At 40.9% G+C, this 24,244-nt stretch overlaps 1 protein-coding gene across 2 annotated transcripts; it reads right to left on the bottom strand.

Moving 5' to 3' along the window:
* Nucleotides 1-3,179: 3,179 nt before the first annotated feature.
* Nucleotides 3,180-24,220, bottom strand: gk5 (glycerol kinase 5). 2 transcript variants are annotated; one of them, XM_080777993.1, is made up of 17 exons: nt 24,090-24,220; nt 23,526-23,888; nt 23,334-23,427; nt 23,149-23,224; nt 18,855-18,948; nt 17,105-17,236; nt 16,424-16,499; nt 15,542-15,603; nt 14,590-14,663; nt 14,290-14,350; nt 11,300-11,426; nt 11,068-11,172; nt 10,293-10,387; nt 9,338-9,441; nt 8,685-8,744; nt 6,437-6,570; nt 3,180-5,479 (listed from the first exon to the last, which is right to left on the bottom strand). In XM_080777993.1, the coding sequence occupies exons 2-17, from the start codon at nt 23,667-23,669 to the stop codon at nt 5,301-5,303; spliced, it is 1,617 nt and encodes a 538-aa protein (XP_080634119.1). In that variant the 5' UTR covers nt 23,670-23,888; nt 24,090-24,220; the 3' UTR covers nt 3,180-5,300. The 2 variants fall into 2 exon arrangements, with proteins under 2 accessions (XP_080634119.1, XP_080634118.1); XM_080777992.1 differs by having other exon boundaries at nt 23,526-24,214.
* Nucleotides 24,221-24,244: the final 24 nt, after the last annotated feature.

The following is a 24,244-nucleotide window of genomic DNA, read 5'->3' as shown; positions in this document are numbered from 1 at the left end:
AGCTTGTAGATCGCGTGACACCGTTGTACGAAAGAAAGAGGGAGAATGGAAGGAAGGAAGGATAAAAGATGGATGGAGTTATATAATAACCATTGATATAGTTTATGGGGGAGTGGAGGAGGAGTGGTCTCACGCACTCAGTTCCTGCTGTCAGAATGAATTTGTTGCACTGTAGGGCCCACCAGAACTCATAGAATGCAACGCACGCGCGCACACACACGCACACGCACACACACACACACACACACACACACACACACACACACACACACAGTGTGAGAGAAAGAGAGTGTGTGATTAGTGTGAGAGCTTGCAGCATTGATTCATGAATTTCAGTTCCATTTATCTCATTCCAACACATTTCCCATGTGAAATCTACTACATGTGCACGTGCCAACTAGCCCACGAGCGCACACAGCTAGCCTAGTAAAGTCTATCCATTCATTCATTCCGACCGACAGGGGTCCATATACTTTGGGCTGCATTATGTATACACACTCAAGAGTTACAGTAACACTGAGTATAGGCCTATTATACTGAGCATGAAAGGGAATTGCATGGCGTGCTGAGATTCACAGTCGAGTGTGCATATCTCTCTTCTCGCACGCACGCACGCGCACACACCACGCGCATACACCGCGCACACACTGTGTGCGTGTGTGTGTGAGTGTGTGTGTGTGTGTGTGTGTGTGTGTGTTGTTGTGTGTGTGTGTGTGTGTGTGTGGAGAGGCGAAGGTGAAGAAATTGCTTCAAAATCACAAACTGCATACACAGAGCGGTCCCGTCGCAGTCCCGTCCCCTTTCATGACGACGACAGGCCCAGGAAATATTTAAAGACCTTTAAAGCCTCGGACAAAGCCAACTCGGATCGTGACAAATCATGACAACAAACAATATTTTTGGCCAAACAAATAATTACAAAGAAGAAAAACAACAAAAAAGTGTTGTACCCTGCCCATTTTTTCTTCAAATTATTTGTTCGGCCCAACAAATTGTGTTTGTTATCATGATTTGTCACAATCCGAGTTGGCTTTGTTCGAGGCTTACAGATCTTTAAATACTTTTTGAAATGTCTATGAGAAAATCACACCCGTGTGAACGGAGTGGTGCAACTGAGTGGTACTTCCAGACCCACAGGAACGTGCCGAGGGTGCCGCCCGGGTTCCGGCGAGTCGCCACACGTCCGAAACGGTCGAGAAATGACAGAATTACTGTGTGGGGGAATTAGCAGACATCTCTCTCTCTCTCTCTCTCATGCACGCTCCACATTGTAATTAACAGGCAACAGTGCAACACTATCTCTCTAAACATAGGGATGGATGGACATAGGGACGGACATTGCTGTTCCTTGGAGTGGCTGCATGCACCACTCAAAAATGCATGGGGAACTGCGACTGCAACCCATTTTTTCACCCAGTGTCAATTATCTAATGTAATCCTGGGTGCTACACTTCCTCTGCCAACATGGGTGGGCAGCGGACTGAACTCATGCTTCCTCCTATGCATGAGGAGTCCAAGCTGCTTCATTTCACCTGACAGGGGGGAGTTTCCCCCGCCGGACGTAGTGCATGGAAGGTACAGTAACACGTTATTCTGACCAGTTCCTTTCCCCTCCTTCAGGCGACCCGGCTGGCTAGAGACCAGGATTACTGCATGCTTTTTGTGAGGGTACCTACCCTAGGGGGACACGGGGAGAACATGCAAACTCCACACAGAAAGGCCCTTTCGCCAACCCCTCCTCGGGTATCTGCACTGATGGAGGAGAGAACACACCCCCAGCGCCCACAGCGTCCCCAGCGGGAATTGAACCCTGGAACTTCTAGCTGTGAGGGGACAGCACTACCGAGTCCCGACTGTGCCACCGTGCCCTGTGCAATTATGTCCATTTGTGTCCAATGTGTTTTCTGTCTGTCTGTTGGATATTTTTACATTTTACACTATGCTGCTGTAATGTATCAATTTCCCCTGCGGGGATAATAAAGTACATCTCATCTCAATAAATGCACACTGCATTAAATGATCAACGCAAATGCCATAGAGTGCAGTCTCCAATAAACAGGTTTCATTCTACATTTCATGAAGCAATTGGTAGTACCAATGTATGCAACACTTATTCAGATTAATGGACCATTTGTGCAATTATTTCCTGGAATAACAACACAATTTCTGGACCCACATGTGAACAGCGAGTGCAGGATTCAGACATTCACTCAACGGACAAAACGACAAGACATTTTTCAGCACATTATTAATACATTTATGCACATGATGAAAGGAATGCCTTTCATACATATGAAAGGAATATGCTCCAAAAATACTACAAATTCCAAAAAATGAACATGGATTCAATGTGAACTGATGTAAGAAACTAATGTCCCGAAAAAGCTATGAAACATTTTGTGCATTGACTGAATATCTGTCTGTCTCTCTCTCTCTCTCTCACTCACACAAACCACAATCCTCCCATTGTTGGGGGAGACCCTCATTCCTCAATTAGTGTCCCCCTCCCCCGTACGAACACAATGACTCACCCCGTTCTTTCTTGTCCACTCAATCAATCCATCCATCGGTTACCATAGCGACCACCCTCACATCAACATCTTTCCTGTCAATGGGAAAGAAATGGATTTGATCCCATAGGCCGAAAGGATGTGCAATCTCACACTGTAGTTAAGTATTTATCTAGAGTTAAGAATATCTGTACAAAATAATGATTTTGTCTAAACACACAACGTTGTCATAACAGCCAAATAGCGAACGACAGCACGATAGTCCATTTCGGCTTGGGGATCTAGAGTAGACTACCTAAATCAGATAGATGCCATGTGAAATTGTTGACCTGAAGTTTGTACAGTTCAATGTACATATAATATTTTTTGGTATGAAGTTAGACTGATGATAGGTTCTTGGTTTACCTGATCCTAGATTACTGAGGAACACTGTCTGTATCCATTTGATGAATTACCTTAGCTTGTGTTGTGTATACCCTGCTTACTGGAAATTGCTCTGGATTAAGAGCTAAATTCGCTATATGCTTAAATTGTAAATTGTCAATCAGATAGAAAAGTGCAGACCAGCACCAGCTGGTGGTAATGTTTAACAATTTACTTGATTTTTTATGTTACAACCATAATGTGCAGAACTTCTAGTTTTATCAGATGCCCAATATAATTTCAAACTGATTATAACGTTTTTTTATTCCAAACGTTTACATACTCATAACATGTCATGTGTTAATACAAGTTAACATGTACATCCTTATCATTTGTTACTTTGATCACAACTAGCAATGTCTCACATTTTCCATTCATGAATTAAGTTCAAGTATTTATGTTAACACTTAAATATAAAATCCCCCCCACCCCACAAACAAAAGCAAAAACAGACAATCTACAAGATCACCATGCATTGTGAGCTATGACCTGCCCAAAATGGGGATGGCAGTTTGAAAGTGGTTAAAATGACTTTCAAATAATTATGTATCTTTGACTCCGTGTTGGCAAGCAGCATGGTGAAGTGGGATTTTGCACAACTAGCAAATCAATATACATTAGCCCTTAGATTTGAAAAAGGTACAAATATACAGTATAAACAATAATGCTGTAGAAGTAGCACAAATTGGGACATGACAGCTTAACCACAGTACCGTACCGTAGCATCCCTATTATGGGGGCAACATTTGGAAAAAGTAGCAGCTCTACAAGCTCACAATGCATTGTAGATCGTCTATTTGGGAAACACATCATCAACAGCACATCAAAATGGTGGCCTCTGTTGGCTAAATTTCAGTAGTGTAAACAATGTACTTTTGTAGATAACGACATTTAACCAATTTAGACCTGCCGTCTAAATCCTAAACAGTTTTTTTCTTTTCAGAAAAACGTTACAAAATCCCTGTTGCTATATACTAGTAACTAAAATGACACAGATTTCCTGGTTTTAAAGGTATAACAATGTACAGTATAGGCTTTCCCAGTCTCAATGGGTTAATGAACCCTCACATTTGAGAAATGACATGCCCATTAAGACTTGAATCGGCCTTAGGCCTAAATGGGTTAAAAGGTATTTACAGGTTCCAATCACCTGTGTTGTTCCTATCCCATCTAGGAAATGTCAAGTCAGTTAAAATATGAAAATATGGAAGATTGTGTGTGTGTGTGTGTGTGTGTGTGTGTGTGTGTGTGTGTGTGTTCATTCTTCATTCATCATGTGTGCATAGCCAAGGGAGGTCTTATTTTGTACAGTAGTGCAAAGCTATTTGTCTCATAAAATCTATGTGCTTACTGTTACTGTACAGTACATGCCCTCCAATTCATTTACATTTTTCTTAGTTAGTATATGAATGTTTAGTATGCTGCTCAGCGGTATATGTTCATACATACTAAACTGTCCTAGACCTAGAGCATACATCGTACAACGGTGTCACACGCCAAAAATAGAAGACCTACAAGCTACACCATCGTACAGTGAGCATACATCAGGCTTGATGCTTTCCCGTTTAGCAGTAACCCTTCATAAAGATTGCATTTCCAGTTAATTTACATGTAACCAAGTATCACATTGACAAAATACAACATATAATTACTACAATGGTGAAACTGAAAAGTCTTGTGAAAGATCAAACAAGAATCATGGCATCCTAAAACACTCATGTTGCCAAGTGGCAAGAAGAACAATATCTGTAGGCTATGTTTCTTGCATAGCTGACCCAGTTGAAAGTGTGCTAGAAATTCTCATCCCTTATTTGCGCTTGCAACCTCCATTCTAGATCTAGCCTAGATCAGAACAAGGCTCAGTTAAGAGTAAGACCAGCATAACCACTGCCAATGGAATCAGTTTCTTCATAGATGAAAGGAGGAATGCGATTCCTAAGAGAGGATAATTTCAATCTGCAAGGAAAACACTTGTCCCTGGTAACAGTGTGTGGTTGCTATGGCAAGAAGAGGCAAAAATAGGACTGTAAAATGAAGTCTTTGGCGCCGCCATGTGGACAGGCCACAACACGACAGTATCACATAGAGCGATAAGAAATAGGGCAAGACAACAAGTGAAAGAAAAAAGGCCAACAGTTATGAGGTTTTCTGGTACAATAGGCTACATTTGATTGCATTTGATTGTAGATCCCAATAATTGGTAAAATTAAATCACATTTGTGTCACAGACATTCTGTGGCGTATTGCTTGGGCAGTGTGATTTAACCATTAGATACGGGTGGGAATGGAGGGGGCAGTACGTGGAAAATGGCTGTCGTGTGAAGACGGCCACTACACTTTAGCTCCATAAAGTATTTCACTCACAGCTCACAGCTTGCTGTACCAGTTCATGGAGCGTCTGACTGCGCTCTCCCATTTCTGTGGGACTGGGACATATGACCCATGCAGGCTTGCAGGACCTCCGTTCACCTGAGGCGTCCCTTGAGGCACGAACACTTTCTCCGTGCTTGGAAGTTTCTTCAGCTCCTCCAGGCTCTTCCAGAAACCTTCAGCATTAAGAGCGACACAGGGACATTGTAAACCAACAAGTTACACAATGACCTTGAGTGTAGTTTTATGATGAGCCGCTTATTTGCAGCAGTCGTCTCTTTGCGAACATAGTTTAACTCTCTCAACATATTGATAGTAGAATCCTCTGCCCCCCACCCTTCCTGTATCTGTAAATACACTACTGAGCTTTTCCAATATGTTTGTATTGTATTGTCATTATATTAATTGAGTACAACATACCACAATGGTAACAAGCCCCTGGGGCTTTTTGTGTTATCCTTTTATCATAACCTTTGACTGTACTACCTGTTAATAATCGTGTCAAGAAAGTATTCAATTAATCAATCAATTTATGTCTGATACAGAGACAGATTATTGAAGACAAAATTCAGTGATATTCAGTCATTATTTTAATTTAACTATTCATTTCACTATCAGTGTGCCGCATCTTTCTTTCTTTTCATGTTACTCAACATAATGTCTATGGCCTCCCTGTCGTATCTTGAAATTCGTAATTTGTTTGTAAAGAAAGCTGTCCAAATCACAATGCAGGCTGACTGCCTGCATTCATGTACTAGTGTGGTGGCGGTCTCATTTGGACAAATGGCAATCTTCTTTATAAATAACAAACCAATAGCAACAAACGTTATTCACAAGAACAATATGGGTGCAACTAAGAGATTGACAATTCCCTTTCTTTTCTTTTTTGCAATGAATAGATTTTCAACTACACCCAAGCTTTTATGGTCTTCTTAAATTTCACTTCACCAGGCAGGTGACAGAGGTGCTTTCTTTTGTGACATGCAATTTGGTATATGTTTGAGGAGACAAACATACTTGATGGTTGACAAATTAATTTAATTAATTTAAATTAGATTAAAAAATAGATTTATTTATTTGTACAGGTGAAATCCCATTGAAATACAAGATCTCTTGTACAAGGAAACACTTACCCACTCCCAGTCCCGCAACAAAAGCAGCCCCCAGACATGACATTTCATGATGGCTGGGTCGAACTACCTTCTTGCCAAGCAGGTCTGCAGTTAGCTGCATGACAAAGTCATTAGAAGAAACGCCACCATCCGCCCTGGGGGAGCGAGAGAGGTAGGGGGAGGGATGGAGAGAGGGAGGGAATGAGGGAGGGAGGTATGGAGTGAGACGGAGAAAGGGAGGGACGTATTGAGAAAGAGAGTCCCATTATACCCATAATGCATTATCAATCAAAACTGAATGGCATCAAATACAGGCACATAATGAAGTGTAATAAATACCCTCAAGTGGTTATTTATCTTCACAGGACCATGGCTGCAATCAGATAATGTTCTGTGTGCTTGCTAGGCGGGATATCTAAAAGAGCGTCCAGCTTTGTCTGACGTGAGTTGAAGAACAGTGCTCAATCTTTCTGAAAACGTTGGTTTAAAGCAGGGGTTTTCACCCTGATTAAGAATCAACCTGGGGATCACTGTTGTGTTGGGATGGGAATCGGATATGGGCTAAGATTAGTGCTTTCGTAACACTTGCTATGCAATACATCCCATGTCTATACATACCACTGTTTCTCAACCGATGGTCCACAGACTACTATAGTGGTCTATGGCATAATAGGCCAGCAGGTGGTCAATGGGAAAATGTTTTAAAATATAAATGCCTTTGTTAAATGTATTAAAATATGTTTAAATAATACAGTATTTCAAAAGTACATCAAATGTAAAATATTTGAATTAATAGCTAATAAAAAGATTGAAATTAAATCCTGACTGTTACGGGCTTGATTTCATTCATCAGTGCAACAAATTATATCAAGTGTAGGCATAATTTAACTGAAATATACGAGTGGACCAGAGCCAAAAGATTTTCATTTTTCATTTCCTTTTTTGAGAACCACTGATCTATTCCCATCCCACGGTTACCCATAATCCATTCTCTTACTTCATCCAACCTTCTATTAAACTCATGTTAACTGATAGTACAGACACATGATGACATGATTATATGGGCACATTTCCTATAATGATGACAACTCCCTTTTCTGTGGATTTCTTTAACCTCAGACTTCCAAGTAACTGACAACACTGAAGCACTTCCACGGAACAGAGCACAAAGGTTTAGTGCAATGTTCTGTGGAAGAAATTAGTAAATCTTCACTTTGCTACATTACAAAATGCAATTGGTCATGGACCACCAGTGGTCCACGGACCACCTGTTGAAAACCCCTGGTTTAAAGGACTTAACCTTATATATATATATATATATATATATATATATATAGCATTGCTATTCTGGGGCTAAAATAACAGATCTACAAGCTCACAACACATTGTGAGCTTGTAGATCTGCTATTTTTGCTTAAGAGATTTGGTGTTGAGGGAAAAAAGGACCTAGTATAGAGCCTTGGGGGACTCAGCTCAACTCAGTATTACAGTTGAAGTGGCTAAAGGCCCAAATTCACTTAGCCAGTGGTCCTTGTGGAAGATGTTGGGACCCGATTAGGGTCCAGACTCCAGGCAATTGACTGCCATGGCTAAGGTTTAAGCCAATTGACCAATTGGTCCAATTGACCTTTAAGTAGGAGAAGGGCGTGGAACTGATAGAAATAAAATCAAATAGGTCAGACCATCCCGTTTACTGTTGACACATCTTATCATGGCATACAGTTTTTAGAACTACAAGTGGAAGTCCAACTCGACATTCCATGTAGGAACAAATCAACTCTACACTACTTTGTCACACATGGACCGTTTGACTGTTCGAAAGTAATATATTTTTCTGACAACTGGCTAGTTGGGGTTCCCAAACCTTTCCATGACCAGGACTCCCAAACAGCAATCGACTCTGGCTGCAGACCACATATTGCAAAATGGCTTAAATAAAAAATGTACTGTACAAATAACTTTGTTATTGTTGCTTCACTGGAACGATTGGTGCCCTGTAGCACCTAAAGCCTGTTGGTTAATCCGGGCCTGCTCTTCACTGGCAGGTGAGTTTGTAAGATACGACAGCAGTGACAACAAAGCAATGTGTGTGGGGAGTAATCAAATAGCATAACAACATTTTATAGACCAGGCTGCTTGTTTCCATTGCAAAATCTGGCAACACCGTTGATTACCTGCATAACACCTGCAGTAGCCTACTATAAACTATAAAGTGAACAGATATTGAATGAGTATCAAAAACTGTGGTGGATAAATGGTGTTGCCATACCTGATCTTGGTGATGGGGATGTGAGTTTCTCTCAGCATGATCTCATATAGCTGCTTGACCCTAGAGGTAATAGAACGCCATAAGCAAGACGGACATCAGTGAGCAAAGATGAGCATGCGTCAGGAAAACCACACATTCATGTCAGATGTAAATGCCCAGAGCAACACAATCTCACTCGCTGGTTGGTCAAGTTCCACAGGCATTCCTTTCTGATGCCCTCTAGGGGCATCTTTAGATCTATGCTAGAGCCTAGAGGACATAAATACACTTCTATAGAACACCCTGGCCTACAACGTCTTAAATAGATCTCTCACTCAGGAATGTTTTGCTATGTGACGATGGAATGCAGACAGTACTGTACACTAAACATGGCAAACCGGATTACACAGATTCATGTTTTGGAAGTAAAAAAACAAAACACACAACACGGCAGCATCCTAAGAAGCAGGATTGATCCTTGTGAGGCGACAGCCAAGTGATTGCCCGCTCGGCACTGTTCGACTTGTACATCGATAGGGTGGCGATCATTCTCTCTGTGCCAAGCGGACAAAATGCCTCCTTGGGGTGACAATGGGTTATTTCAGCACACATTGAATGTGCTGAGAGGTGGTTGTGTGTGGGGGGCAGTCGAAACTAGTAAACTAGTGACTCACCTAAACGCTGCAGACTCCAGAATTGCACGGACCAAGTGGCATTTGGTTGTTGTTGGTTTGAGGCCCATGAAGGAAGTGCATGCTGTAGGGTCATTCAGAGGTGCCTGCAAACACCATAAAACTCACCATTTCAAACACTTAACGGACACTAGTAGCATAAGAGCTACGAACATGTAAGCATTACTTGCAAGGTGAATTACGGCAAGTACTTCTCTGCCGTAGTTATTTTAGATACGATTAAATTCAAAAGCCTCTTGTTAACTAAAACAGAAGGTGTTCATTTATCTATTTGTAACTCTGAAAGTATACAAACGTAACCAATGGAGTTAAATTAACAGAGGATTTTACTGTGTGGGTATACACATAGCAGTCAATGACTTAACTGGACATGAACAGTACAATGAATGAACTATTACAAAAATCAATTTCACAAGTCTTAGTGTGCATGAAATTAAGGACAAACACTTACACAGGTCACATAATGGTCAGCAGAGAAAGAAGAGACGTGACAATATTACGGAACAGATATAAAAACAAATGCACAATGGAAAATCGATACATGCATCAGCCAAATGCTCAACCAATCGATTTTCACACACACACACACACACACACACAGGTGCTGACCACTGCAGGTATTAATGTTGAAAAGGATGAGGCACAGCTCTTACGATGTAAATATTAAAACGTTTCAAAATATATTGTCTTCCTCAGGGTAGAGGATAAATTATTTTCTCCTCCAATCCCTTCTCATCAGCTTTCAGTAGAAAGAGGGGGTGGGGAGTTACCAAAGTTGTATTATTGTATTGTATTATTTGTGTTCACATTTAACAAGAAATTCTTGGACACAAATACACAGATGCACAAACTTGGAAAACTCAAGTGCTTCAGGATACAGATCACGGGTACAAGAGAAGAAATTAAATCTCAGACACATAACATGCATACTACACACCTGCAGACCACTGAAGGCAGGAACAAAACACACTCCATCTGAGTTTGGAACGCTGGAGGCCATGGCACTGCTCTCCTTCACATCAGAGAACAGCTCTGTGTGTTGATAGATGTATGTTAAGTTTTGGGTGAAATCCCTATGTAGTCAGTATGGACACACATTAGCACATTTCTAACGACAGAGGTCAAACCAAAGTGCTTCACATCACAGAGCATACTAAAATACATAGAGGCAAAAAAAATAGAAGAGGATAAGAAGACAGATAAAAGAAAAAAGGAAGAAAAAGTATTAAAACAAAGTGTCAAAACAGAGAAACATATCAAATAATCACACCCGTGTGAAGTGAGGGGCGCTAATATATTAAAGTCTAACTCATGTTGATTAGGTGATGTAATGGTGATGTAAAACAAACGGTGTAAAAACAGACATCATTTTTTTATTTATTGTTAATGGCATTAAATGTTTGTGTTAGGGACAAGGGCGAAAGCGCGGTCTCCTCTGGTCCTGAACTGTGTATCAGGCACAATCAGGAGCAAACACAATTTGCAAGGTAGCTTTAATTTAAACAACCTCTAGTCTACTCGTACTTATTTTCCAAAACTATTTTTTTTTTAAATAAAGGAAAGGTTTCCCAGGACACGTGGAAACCCTGTTAATATAAATAGAGAAAGTGTTAATTTAACCTTTTATAATACTTTTTTCTGTTTATTACCGGTATCTACCTTTGTTACTTACAACATTATCGGTAAAAGTTCTTCAGATCAAAAAGACTCACCCAGCTTTTGTGCCCACGAGATAGCAGTACCCGTGTCGGCTGCATTGCCCTCTGCCAGATATACCACTTCTTCGCCAATTTTCCACCCCACAAGAGGGTATAAACCTTCACACATAAAACAGACTAGCTACTGCACTGCAAATCTTAATATAAAAACAGAGTGTGTGAGTGTGTGTGTGTGTGTGTGTGTGTGTGTGTGTGAGTGAGTGAGTGAGAGTTTATTTGGTTTTACCAGTTACAGATGTGTGCGGCTGGTTCCCAGTGTTGATATCCATGAAGGTCCCTGTTCCCATGGTGACCTTAACATCACCAACGTCAAAGCAGCACTCTCCAAACATGGCCGCCTGCTGGTCGGCCATCTACCACAAAGAGACACGGGCAAACTTTCAGATGCGGTCAATTCACATTTCACGCCACTGTACCCGACACTGTTGTAATATCAATTAGACATCCTTAAGATGATTTGAAACTAGTTTAGTTTCCCCTGGATCAGATTGTAGGAAATGTAGCACGTTGCACAGCTGATTCAGGATCAGGACATGTAATACAAGAATAGTCTGAATGTGGAACTTGGACTCGTTTCTCACATAGGAAAGTGGAACATTTAATTTTAACACTGGCAACCTTTGTGTGAATCTAAATGGTAAATTGTGCATTTATATAGCACCTTTATCCAAGGCGCATTACATAGACTGTGCATTACATTCACGCATTCACACACATACACCGATGGCGACGGAAACCATGCAAGGCACCAACCAGCACACCAGGAGCAATTAGGGGTGCTGTGTCTTGCTCAAGGACACTTCGACAGTAACTCTGGGGGAGCCCAGAGTTAGTGAACTGGCAACCTTGCGGTTACCATCCGGCCACTCTACCCCTGAACCACTGCCGCCCTCGTGACATCACGCCTTGTGACACGTCACGCTACCATATATATGGCCATCTCCAATCTCTATATGAAGATGACGACACTGACCTCATCTAACCCTGGATAACCATACATGGAGAAGACTGGATCATCACCTAAATCTGCATACATGGATCTGGCCAGCAACTCTACATCTGACCTCAAACCCTTAGATATCCATATATGGAGCTGACATGGTCTTGACATTCCATATGTTGATCCACCCCCACCCGTCCTTCCTGTTCTGACATTCCATATGTTGATCTGACCTCATCAAACCCTGTACACTCAAGACGCGCTCCATATATGGCCAGTACAGAATTAATCCCATGTTGATCTGACCCCCATGCTAAAGCGCCAGCGCTCGCCCAGCAGTCTGCCGTCACCCAGGCGGATGCGTGCACGCGACTGGTCGCTTCTCGCCCTCAGGTCATGTGGGTCATTACATCATCATCACAAATCATCATAATACTGAGCTACTCGGGACCACACTGTTTCTTCAGTGTGGTCGGTGCAACCACACTTGCAATGTCCAAGTTAACTTGTTCTTGGTAGAGCGGAGCACTTTCAGCAGTTGAAAACAGTGGAACTTGTCAGATAATGCTTATATGACGTCATCGTTCACCAGATTGCATCGGCAAACCAACACTGCTTAAGAGGAGGGCAACTTCTCACAACAGCAGAGATGGAGACTAACAAAAGTACATGTTAAATAAAGGTTGACCGCTTCCTCCTCTTTACTCTGAAAAGCCAAAGCTAAGGGAAGAAGCCAGTTCTCGCTATGGTTCATTGTTAAAAAACAAAATGTAAATGATGTGCTCTAGGGGTCATGCGGACAGGGTTGCTAGGGTTGCACTTAAAAGCAGCTGAGGTGTCCGTTGCAATGTACAGGGGTAGTCTTTTTTCTTATTGGCAAAAAAGCACTTTGGGCAGTGCTTTTTCCACCCAGAAAGCGCTATGTGTGAACACAGCGTTAATATACCATCGACAATCGAACAAAGTCCACTCACTTTTTAGCTTGTGTCAGTATGGAGGGACTAGGGGAGAGAAAGATAATGTGCTGTTTTGGGAATTTCGGCCGGCTCTGCTGCAGTTAAAGAGATGTATAGAGTTGTAGACACTACGGTATATGAGCTTACAGGGAATTAGATTTTGGGTGTACAACATGATGCTGTTTATCAAGGATTCAAATAGATAAACAAGTAGATGTACGTAGATGTTTATGTTTTACACAAGGGCATGCAGGCCATGTAGTAGAGATAATGAATCTTAAAGATAAGATAATTCATCTTAAACTAATACAGCCTTGCTGCATTAGTCATTATCATGTCTCATATCTTGTCATTATGATCCAGCACTATAAAGGTTCCATGGCCGTTGCGCGTAGAGCGCGACCCTCAATCACCCATTGGAATGCAAATGCAGCCTTTCAGGCTACCTTTGTTCCTACTCATCTCTTTGAAAATCTTTAGTGCTTACTGTGCTTCTGATTGTGTGGGGAGGAGGGGGGACACCCATCTTGCCTACCCAAAATCTAATTCCTGTAAACTGTTTCCCGAGCTTCACAAGGATTTTCCGAACAGTGGTGAAAAGTTGACTCTGTCCGTTCGAATGAAAATATCAAGGATTCGTCAGCGGTCGCGTCAGTGACTGTGATTTATAAACGGCTTCGAGTCCGTGTTACTTCCGTGTTGTGTAGCATAACAGTGACATCACTATCCAATACTTGGTATCTTTACCGTTCATGTGTGGTCTGCGGGCAGCAGCAGCAGTCACGATCGCGTTAATGAAACAAAACACTACATGTTGACAGTACAGTATTATTTCATGTCAAAACATTAAAGTATCAGAAGATGATGTTACCCAGGTAAAGTAATGTGTCACTCTGCTGTTTAACTAAAGTTTTCCACATGTCCAAAGTAATTTCTGAAAAAGACAAACCCAACCCAACTATCATTGTTGATATAACGCCATTTAGGTCAATGATATAAGATTATGTTGTTGTGATATAACAATATAGCAGCGGGTAGCCTAATTAAGGACCAGTAAACTGTCTTCCATGAGAACATTAGGTTTTGGTATGATGACGCGCAACGACCTCTTAGCTTACTTATGAAACTTGATGACTATTTCTAACGGTAGAATATCTGGTGTAATATTACTGTTGTAATCAGGTAGCAGGTACAGAGTTTTAATAGGCAATTGAACAGTGAGAAGGTGTTGCAGAGGAGAGCTGGCTTGTTTTGACACACAACAGCTTGTTGAATGTTGATAAGTGTGGCACAGTACTCTCAAAATGGAGAGGCACTCACCAGAGACATGATTGGAATGGCAACACCGAAGATGGAGGCATCTGCAAATCCAAACTGATGGCTGGTGTATAATGCACAAGAGAGAAGAGAATGCGTCATGGGACTTAATGATAGACTAAATGAATGTCCATGTGACATTCAGTTCCCTCTTTACACTAGATTTCATGGTGAAGAGGAAATAAACCAGTGTTAAAGTTATACACTTACCAAGAATAAATGTCACCTCACACCACTGAATGAACTTGGCCTACAATATGTCACAGGATTCTGTTGTTGTATGATATAAGATGTCCAACTCACCCTGTGTCCTGTACTTTAGGGAGAATGGAGACAGGAATCGAAACAAAAGAACATAGGGGTCCACTCCAGCACAACTATGTGAAGAAATTCACACATCACAGTGACCGCACGCACACGCACACACACACACACACACACACACACACACACACACACACACACACACACACGATAAGGTGCTGAGCACTGCAGGTATTGATGTTGAAAAGGATGAGGCCGCACAGCTCTTACGATGTAAACATGTATTAAAAACGTTTCAAAATATATTGTCTTCCTCAGAGTAGAGGATAAATTATTTTCTCCACCAAACCCTTCTTATCAGCTTTCAGTAGAAAGAGGGGGTGGGGAGTTACCTAAGTTGTATGTACATACAGTAGCTCAGTGCGTTCTGCCCCCTGAGAGGAATCTGCCCTGGTTTGAGATTGAGAGATTTATTTAATGTCCTATCCACCCCCTTTCCAGTTTGTCTATAGAGTTCACCCCAGGCCGATTCTCACCCCATTATATCCCTTTATAAATATTTACAAGAAACGGAGCGAAACCTGTCGGGTGTTTGATGTAGATCCTGACCTCAACTCAGAGTGAAGTATATGATGGAGCCCTAAATTACATATTAACAAAACTCCAAAGAGTGGGTAAATAAAGCAATTCTCACACTGGGAGACTTATATGAGGGGGGTGCTGTTAAAAACACATTCCACTCATCCTAAGGTGTGGTTTAAATCCTTCCTGTTCAATAAATGTAAGTCTTTTTCTCCCCCAATAATGTCCATAAACGACTTGCTCTATCTTTGTCCACATTTAGCATTCCAGGATCTATTCATTATGCCAATATTAACTTAAAAGTACTGAACTATGTACAGTGAGAAAATGTACTTAGTTACTTTCCACCACTGCACACATGTATACATCCCCTTACTGACATAAAAGGTACATATGAATACCACTATACCTGATAGGGGTCAAATATGCCCGTGGAGCTGGCATTGGAATAATCTGTGGCATGGACACGTCCTGAAAACACATGAAGTGACACAGTGACCCCAGAGAAACCCTTGCAGAAGCTCATTTCACAGGCGTTAGCTAGTCTGTAGGGACACATTTCTGTGGAAATTCAGCCAGATCATGATGCAAGACTGGGAATACAAAAGGAACACTCAGTCAAGGGCTCCAAATTGTGATGAAATTTGTGAAATTTACAACGCAAAGAACCCCTGACTAGGGCTTGACTGTAAATTGCCACAGTCAGCTGAAACCACATTACATGTTTTCTAACACAGTTCGGCTAACCAGGTTTAGAGCTGTCATCATAATGACATTTACTTGAAGATTACAGCCTCACTATGAGCTATTACCTTTTGTTAACAAATAAAATTTAATTTTGTCCAATCTGTAAGGCAGTGTAAAATATCTATCCATCCATCTTCAACCTCTTATCCATAGTCGGGTCGCGGGGCAACAGGTTTTCAGGACGGCTCCACTAGGCCAGTAAATGATTTGTCTAGTAACTGGCTATGTGGAATGGAGTCAGGCAGCCCTATCACAGTCATTGTATTGATACCCACGGCCATTCACATTTTATGTGAAATATTTTTCACAAGGAAAAATAGGGCTAACATCCACAAGGGAAAAGAGTATATACTGTAGGTGTAATAACTAATGAGGGAATCTTGAAAAAACAAGACAGCGTTAAGCCTTCATCAGGGAAGGGATTTATTTGTCTTAAACTGATGCATGCTGCTGTGGGGCGGCACCGCTAAAAAGGACTTTGGTGTGCGTTAGCATCTTTGTGCACAGTAATAATATCTAATAACACAACAATGACATACAGTACCTTTGGTGAGCTTGTAGAGGAGCCAGGTGTCTATTGTGCCAAAGCAACAGTTGCCTTCAGCCACAGCTTGCCTTAGCTAGTGGAGAGAAATACCTCTTATTGAGTATGAGATGTTATGGCCACCAATGCAACTAATCGCAACTCCTAGTTGCGACTAGTTGCATTGGTGTGGACTGGCCTTTATGTCAGTAGGGCTGAATTTCCGAATGCAGTAGCAAGAAAACAAATTTTCTTAATTTGTCAGTCTTTCCGCCTGGTGACATTGCAGACTATTTTGTACTTATACGTACGTTATAATATTATATTTGAATAAAGATGCAGTTTCACTATAATAAAATGTACATTTAATAGAGCACATTTTAAGATACATTCATGTCTCATGATGATGATCCAACTAAACTTACTATTACTTACTGTACTATTTGTACACTGCTAAAGATCAGTATTCTATAAGACTTATTGGAACTTCCAGGAAAATAACGAAAACTTATGGTAGATTGACTGTAATTTTTTTGCCATACTAGGGGGGATAGATTCTTCACATATTCTGTAATCTCTCAAGAACAGATTCGAGCAAAAGGGCGTAGTTTCTTCCATTATTTTGCCGCTGGGTTCCCAGATTGCGAGTAGATTTATATGTAGTTACAATGACAGTATGTGCACAGTCGCACATGCACGCACCTGTTTATAATGTGTAAGAGCCCATACGAGTCTGAAAATCACGTGTTGGGTGTAGAAGACTATAACGCTAAGAGCCAAGAACCGCTTCTGCCCGGACATGAAGTAGAGTGTCTTCATTACACCATGGAGTGCCTGTGATCATGACAAAGACAAGAAAAAAGCTACATGTAATTAATTGACATCATAACCAGCATTCAACTTGCACTTTTTTCAATGAAATATTATCGTTTAAAGTTTTCAAGCAAATTCCTCTCAGGCAAAAACATTGGGCTATGCTACACAACAGTAAAATTCACTGTGTTCATTTACGCACACCCACCCCCAAACGCCTGAGGGATACCGCCCCAGCTCTACTAGAGTCCATGATTGACTCTCAACATTTCAGTGTAAGGTGGAGTGGCACTGCTCCTTCCTGTTTTGATGCCGGGATATGGGGTAGGAAGGGTGAGACAATGGCAAATGAAAGTTTGACATTGGACTCAAGTCTCAAAGTCTGTTAAAATCTGCCAGGACAGGGTGCCTGACAGCGAATCCCTGGCAGCGAATCCCGGGTTCGATTCCAGAGCCTGGCGGACACAGACTGTTGCTGCGTGTCACTCACCAACCGTCTCCCCTGTTTCCTGTCAAGCTCCACTGTACTATCGAAATAAAGGCCAAAAGGTCCCCCTAACCCTCTAAGACCCGCATTCATTTCTACTTGCAAAACATTGATTTCAACCTTACTACTACTTTGTACTACTAGGACTAAGACTAAAAAATATGTTAAAAAAAATAAAATAAAAAAGTTTGATGAAGAATTTATAATAATTATATAATAATATAATAAATTAATAATTTACATTTGGGAGATATCTTTCACAATAATGAATAAAACATGTTCTAGACATTCTAATGATCACAAAAAAACATATATTACAATTATTTTACTTACTTTTATTAGGGTTCAAAAGTCATAGGTTAAAGAAATGTCAAATAGTCCAGAAACTTTTAATTTGTCTGAATTTCAGCCTCTGTGGCGGGTATTTATATGCAAATATCATGACCAATATGGCATTGAAATGGCATTGCAATGAACATCACTGATGACGTTTAGGTGAAAAAAGAACAGAAAAAAATAATAATTAAGTAATTAATTAAAATATAACTTGTTGCTATAAAGCAACACTGGGTCTTAGAGGGCTAAAGATGTTTAGACCAGTGGTTATAAACCATGATGTTCCCCTCCTACTCCGCACACCAACCCCACTCCTTATACTTCCGTCCATCTTTCTCTCTTTTCTACTTCTCATATCTCTCTTCTCTTCTCTTCTCTTCTCTTATGCTCATGAAATCCTTGCTGGCTATTACTACTATTTAAAAAAAAAGGTATACAATGATAGAAAAAGGTGTCAAAGTTCCAAGTGGGAGGGTGGGGGGTTACTCAAACCAACTCAAAAACAATTCTGTCCATGTAATATCAGAACTGTCCTGTTTCCTGTCTGTTCCCTGTCTATGTATTTGTATGTAAAAATAGAAAATTAAGCATAACATATGTACTGTTGCCTGTCCATAACCCCATTCTATGCTCAATAAAAACTTTAAAATTGGAAGATGTTTTAAAGGCAAATATAACAGATCTACAAGCTCACAAGTACCAATACATCACGTTACGAAGCATTGTGAGCTTTGTACATTAGATCAGATGTGTGACATACAACAACGTATATGATTTAAGTGAAAAATCATTCCAAACGCACACACCCACACTTACTTTCATGGTACACGAGCTATTCCAGGATCTCACCAGGTCTGCGGCCCTCAGGTCCTGCCAGCTAATGAAGTTATGAAAAGGCATCCCTGTGGTCCTAGTAGATGAAAATGTCAAAGAAAGCAGTGTTCTTTTATACGTGGATGAAGTCCAGTGTATGGCAACTATCAAACAAACGTATTTAGTCACTACGAGGCCATTCTGAGAACCAAATAAAAGGACAAACGGTGTCCTCTTTTCCTTTGAATTTTACGTGAGTCAACTGTCTGTCTCGAGCGACTACCGCATTTACCAGAATGTGAAATTAAATTACATTTTATGAAGTAAGAGTATGATAGTGTGTGTGTGTGTGTGTGTGTGTGTGTGTGTGTGTGTGTGTGTGTGTGTGTGTGTGTGTGTATAAACGTTCTGCTTGAATGTTGTCAGACATTAATAATGACACCTCTAGCCTACTGGACCAGTACAGAAATCCCGCCAAAATTTCAGTAGCTCAAGTCTTGTAGCTTGTAGTGACAGCACACTCAAGCATTGATATACAATTGAGGCTCGAATAAAACTATGCGTCAGTGATGTCACCGTCATGCTGACCTAGACTGTATATAAAACCATACGAACACACTGCTTTGGGTGAATTGAAATTATAATACATTGAATGGTAGCCACAGTCACCTAATTGAATATATATTTTTACAATGAATTGTAATTTCCCTTGTCGAGGTATTTTGGAATAAGACATAAGTCATGTTATTCATTATGTTATTCATTTAAGAGAACTCATTGTTTATGAGTATGTAGGAAGCCAAAACATTCTACTTACAGCTGTTTCTTTACATTCCACCGTGGGATGTTTATGAGATATGTTGTTTCAGTTGTGTTTCAACAAGTTGTAACAACTGTGTGTTCCTGTATGGATAAGATCCGCCTGATCCTGAAGGCGTGTGTGTGTGTGTGTGTGTGTGTGTGTGTGTGTGTGTGTGTGTGTGTGTGTGTACTTAAAGTAAGCTGAAGACTGTCTGACTTGAGTTGAGTCAGGTTGTGTATCCTATTGACAGTGTGACAGTGTGAAAGCCTGTCTGGCGGACATAAACTCCTGGATGCCTCAAAACTTTCTTCTACGAAACTCAGATAAAACAGAAACAATCCTCTTCGGCACTCCAGAATCCACCCAAATTCTAAAAGACAATCTTGCCAACCTCTCCATAAATGTTAAATCCACTGCAAAGTACCTAGGTGTTCAACTTAAAAAAGTGGTTCAAACCTGTTTTTTCCAACTTAGAAACATTTCAATCAAGTCCTTCCTGTCTAGCGCCGAAAAGGTCATTCAGGCATTGATCACGTCCCATCTTGATTACTGTAACGCTCTCTACTCAGGTTTAACCCAAAAATCACTCTCCCGCTTGCAATTAGTGCAAAATGCCACCGCTAGGCTTTTAACCAACACCAAAAAGCGTGATCCCCTGTCTTGATGTCACTTCACTGGCTTCTGGTCAACAGTATAGAGTTGATTTTTGTTTTTCCCTGCCTTTTACTGATCTTGTGTTATCTTGATTTGTTTAATGTGTGGGTATTTCTTGTTTATTACGTTCATTATGATAGATTTTCTATTTCTAGAAAGGTGCTATATAAATAAAGTTATTAAAGTTATTATTGAGACGCATAGTTGGCTCCACTGTGTTTGAATACTTTTAAACCTCTAATGTCGCTCTGAATTAAGAGCGTCTGCTAAATGCCTGAATTCTAATTGTAATACTTCTAAGTATTAAAGTATAGTATAAGTCTGAATTGTGTCTGTCTCATTATTGTGTTCTTATTTTTTCTGAGTGCCCCCATCAAGATCTCTTTGACACCCCCAAAGTTGACAATTATTTTAGGCTCGATTCAAAAAAGGGAGCACAGTAGGAGAAAGGGTCAGCTGCCATATCAACCCCAGGGTTGATACGACTTAGTTTGTACAATGTGGAAAATGCCCCAACCGACCAGCAAAGTAAATAAGCACGCTGATACATGCTGATAACCACCAAGTGCGAGATTGGAGCGGCTGGATGGACGGGTTGGACGGAGGGGTAGTGCACCAACAAGTTGTTCAGGCTCATGAGGTGTCGCCAAGTCATTGAGTAGCTGACGGCCTTGTGCGTCAACGAGCGTGTTATGGCAATATTGGACAGTCAAATACGGATTTAGCATTCATGATTGTATGTATGGCTGCTATTATTTCCTTATTCATTTCTATCTGTAATCATTTAGAAGGTGTTAGTTCCTTTTGTTAAAGGGATCATAAACACCTTGCCCTGACGCGTGTTTGTATGTGTAAACTTGAAACATTATTGTACTATAAAAAGGTCTATTTTCCCTTCATCTTTATCCTTTTTTGTGTAATAGTATTAGTTTACTATAATTAGATTAATACACGATAATCAAGAGTATCAAAGCAAACGAATAAACAATACATTTGCCTCTTCTTACAAGGCTCGTGTCGCGCGTGTCAAGCTGTCATTATCTTGTAGCCTATTATTTATTTCTCAATCTCACCACGGAGTAACCTGCATCTCGGAGGACAGTCAAGACGGGCAGTGCCAGTAGACCAATCACAGGCAGGCGGGGCGTTACCATGCCTCAGCCATGCCTATGCTCGGACACAAACGGAATTCACGCTGCCCTGACGGCCTGCCTTTGAATGAATCAACCTTAATCAATGATGCTATATAATGAAAGGCCATGTCACACCTATTGTTTCGTTGTGATTTACCACGCTAGGCCTCCTGGGCCTGGCTTTGAAATGGAGGTAAAATCACACAGAGAAAATAAATGAGGAGGAACTTATTTTAGGACACAAAGAAGCGACACAACACTGAGAGGAGCACAGTGAGTTAGATCAGGCCCATGGTGCAGGCCTGCACCATGGGCTTTGGGTACAGGGCATTTGAAAGGATGTGCTTGTTTTTGATGCGGCTGGATTCAACAAATAACTGGACTTTTTTTCTTCCATAATAGGCACTAGGACTTTTATTCACCCCTCAGCTCTTTAAGCATTTAAAATACAATAAATACTATTTTATTAGTTTCTGTCTAGTCTAAGGAGTCTTAATAATATCATATGCAGCAAACAAGTCTTTTTCTGACAGTTTTGCATAACAAGCACACCATCAATCTGGCATGCAAGGACTCTCTTTAGGCATGAGCACAGAAAGACAAACTAACCAGTACTATGCATGTTGACCCTGACCACACTAGACTTGGGAACTCCGTTAACCGAAGGGCCATTAGAGATTAGACTGTACAATGAAGCACTGGGGCCCTTGAGGGGAGACTAGCCGTCAGATAATCTCATCTGGGTCTATTATATTATTACAGCTGCATTGCTTTTTATTTTAGGCCTTAAACTTTTTTTTTTACTGCATTCTATTTTTTCACAGATGTAATGTATTATTTATTTATTTTAATTTTACTGATAATCTGTATGTATTGCACTGAAGCTGTTGCTTCAAAACAAATTTCCTTCAGGATTAATTAATTATCTTTCCAACTTTCTTTCATGACATTTCAGTCCATGTAAGATAACTGCGGGTAAATACTATTTCAACTGTTACCAGCAGTCAAAAGCCTATTTGTGTGAATTCTAACAGACTGGAAGAACAGCCATATAAGGCCATGTGTTAAAGGAGTGTCTTGTTGCTTTTCAACCATGTGTGTTTTTATTTTGGGAACTCTCGAAAAGAGAGGGTTGTAACTTGTAATTGGGAGATGTCATGATACAATGGTGTTGTGTCATTCTCCAGGAGCGCTCTTGTAATAAATCTGTGATTGTGTTCTCAACACTTTTAAACCTTTCCTTGATCTAGACTTCAACTTCATTACACTTTGATTGTGAGTTTAAGATATCCAGTACACTATCTATATCTATCCATCCCTAACCTCGCCTCACCAGGCTTTCCACCACCTCGGAGGAAAGCCTGGTCTCTGTTTCAAAAGTCTGTATGATCCTGTCGGGAGCGGATGATATCGTTACGTCATGTTGTAGTATTGTTTTGTAGTCAACAGGCAGAAACAACAGGTGGCGGCAACTTCCTTTTCCCTCTCGTAGCCTGTAGCTTTTATTGAGAAAAATCGGTTTGAGGGAAAAGGAAGTTGCCGCCTGTTGTTCCTGCCTGTCGACTTCAAAACAATACTACAACATGACGTAACGATATCATCCGCTTCCGACAGGATCATATACCCTAAATGAAATGGTGCCAAGGCTAATCCATCCCTGAAAAAAGTCCTCGTTCAAATTAAGAACAAAAAATGCATAGTTAGTTACCTATCCCACGTTGTGAAGGTATTTCTTTGAGTGGATATACCGATGGCATTCATCTGAGACATCTGTAGACCCGCATCTGTATATCACATAAACACACACAGCTGTGTGAGAAGAATCAGATAGCCGTCATTATTATTACAGCACAGAATTTTTGAGACACACAAATAGTAATGTTCCTAGTGTACCGAGCACAGCACCCTTGACCACGGTGATGAAGTCTTTCCACAGATCCTCGGGGTCCATCTCCACGAAGCCCGTCTCTGGATACAGCAGAACCACCTCCAAAAACACATGCAGTAAAACATGAGCACTTTGTTGTGTAGGCCTACTAGTGTGTGTGTGTGTGTGTGTGTGTGTGTGTGTGTGTGTGACAATACCTTTCTGGTGCATGACCCTCGAATCTTTGCCTCCTTGTCATAAACATGGCATCTGATGGAGGATGTCCCCACATCCACTGATACAATGAAACTTTCTTTTTTTAATCCATTCCTCTCGGAATCAGAGGGAACCCGACGAATCATTGCAGCAATATCCAGTCCAGACCTCTGTCGAAATTATTGGTGTGCTTCCATCAGCAGGCCACCCATGATTTATCACTTGTCTGTCTCCTTCAACCCGGGGTTTAACAAATGAACTCGATCGTGTCCACAAATAAACACCCTACTGGCCTTCGGACTTTACAGTATATCAAATTCAGGGTGAGGGGTCAGATCAATGTGTTCCTCCAGCCTATCAAATTTCTACGATGAGAAAAACACAACATTTTATAGTCAGAAATGCGTACGTAGACTGCTGTGCTGGCTCGAGTCATTACAACAGTCTGTCAACAATAATCATTATAAACTGCTCAAAGTTTTGAATTCCTCCTACTCGATCATCTCGGGGGGGATCGAGCAGCAATCATTATATTGTGCTGGACTGCTGGTATGAATGTAACTTACACAGAAAGAAACGACGTTGGTCGAGTCGGAAACTTGTTATGGAGCAACAGCTGCGAAAGCACAATAATATCAATTACTATTTTAACTCACAAATCTAACCGCCGCGGGTCACTGCTGGTCATCGTTGTGTTCACACTGCACTGAGGTGAGGTTGG

The sequence above is a fragment of the Protomyctophum bolini genome (genome assembly GCF_963924005.1).
Source record: "Protomyctophum bolini genome assembly, chromosome: 12".
Taxonomy (NCBI): domain Eukaryota; kingdom Metazoa; phylum Chordata; class Actinopteri; order Myctophiformes; family Myctophidae; genus Protomyctophum; species Protomyctophum bolini.
This window is presented reverse-complemented; position numbering and strand designations above follow the sequence as displayed.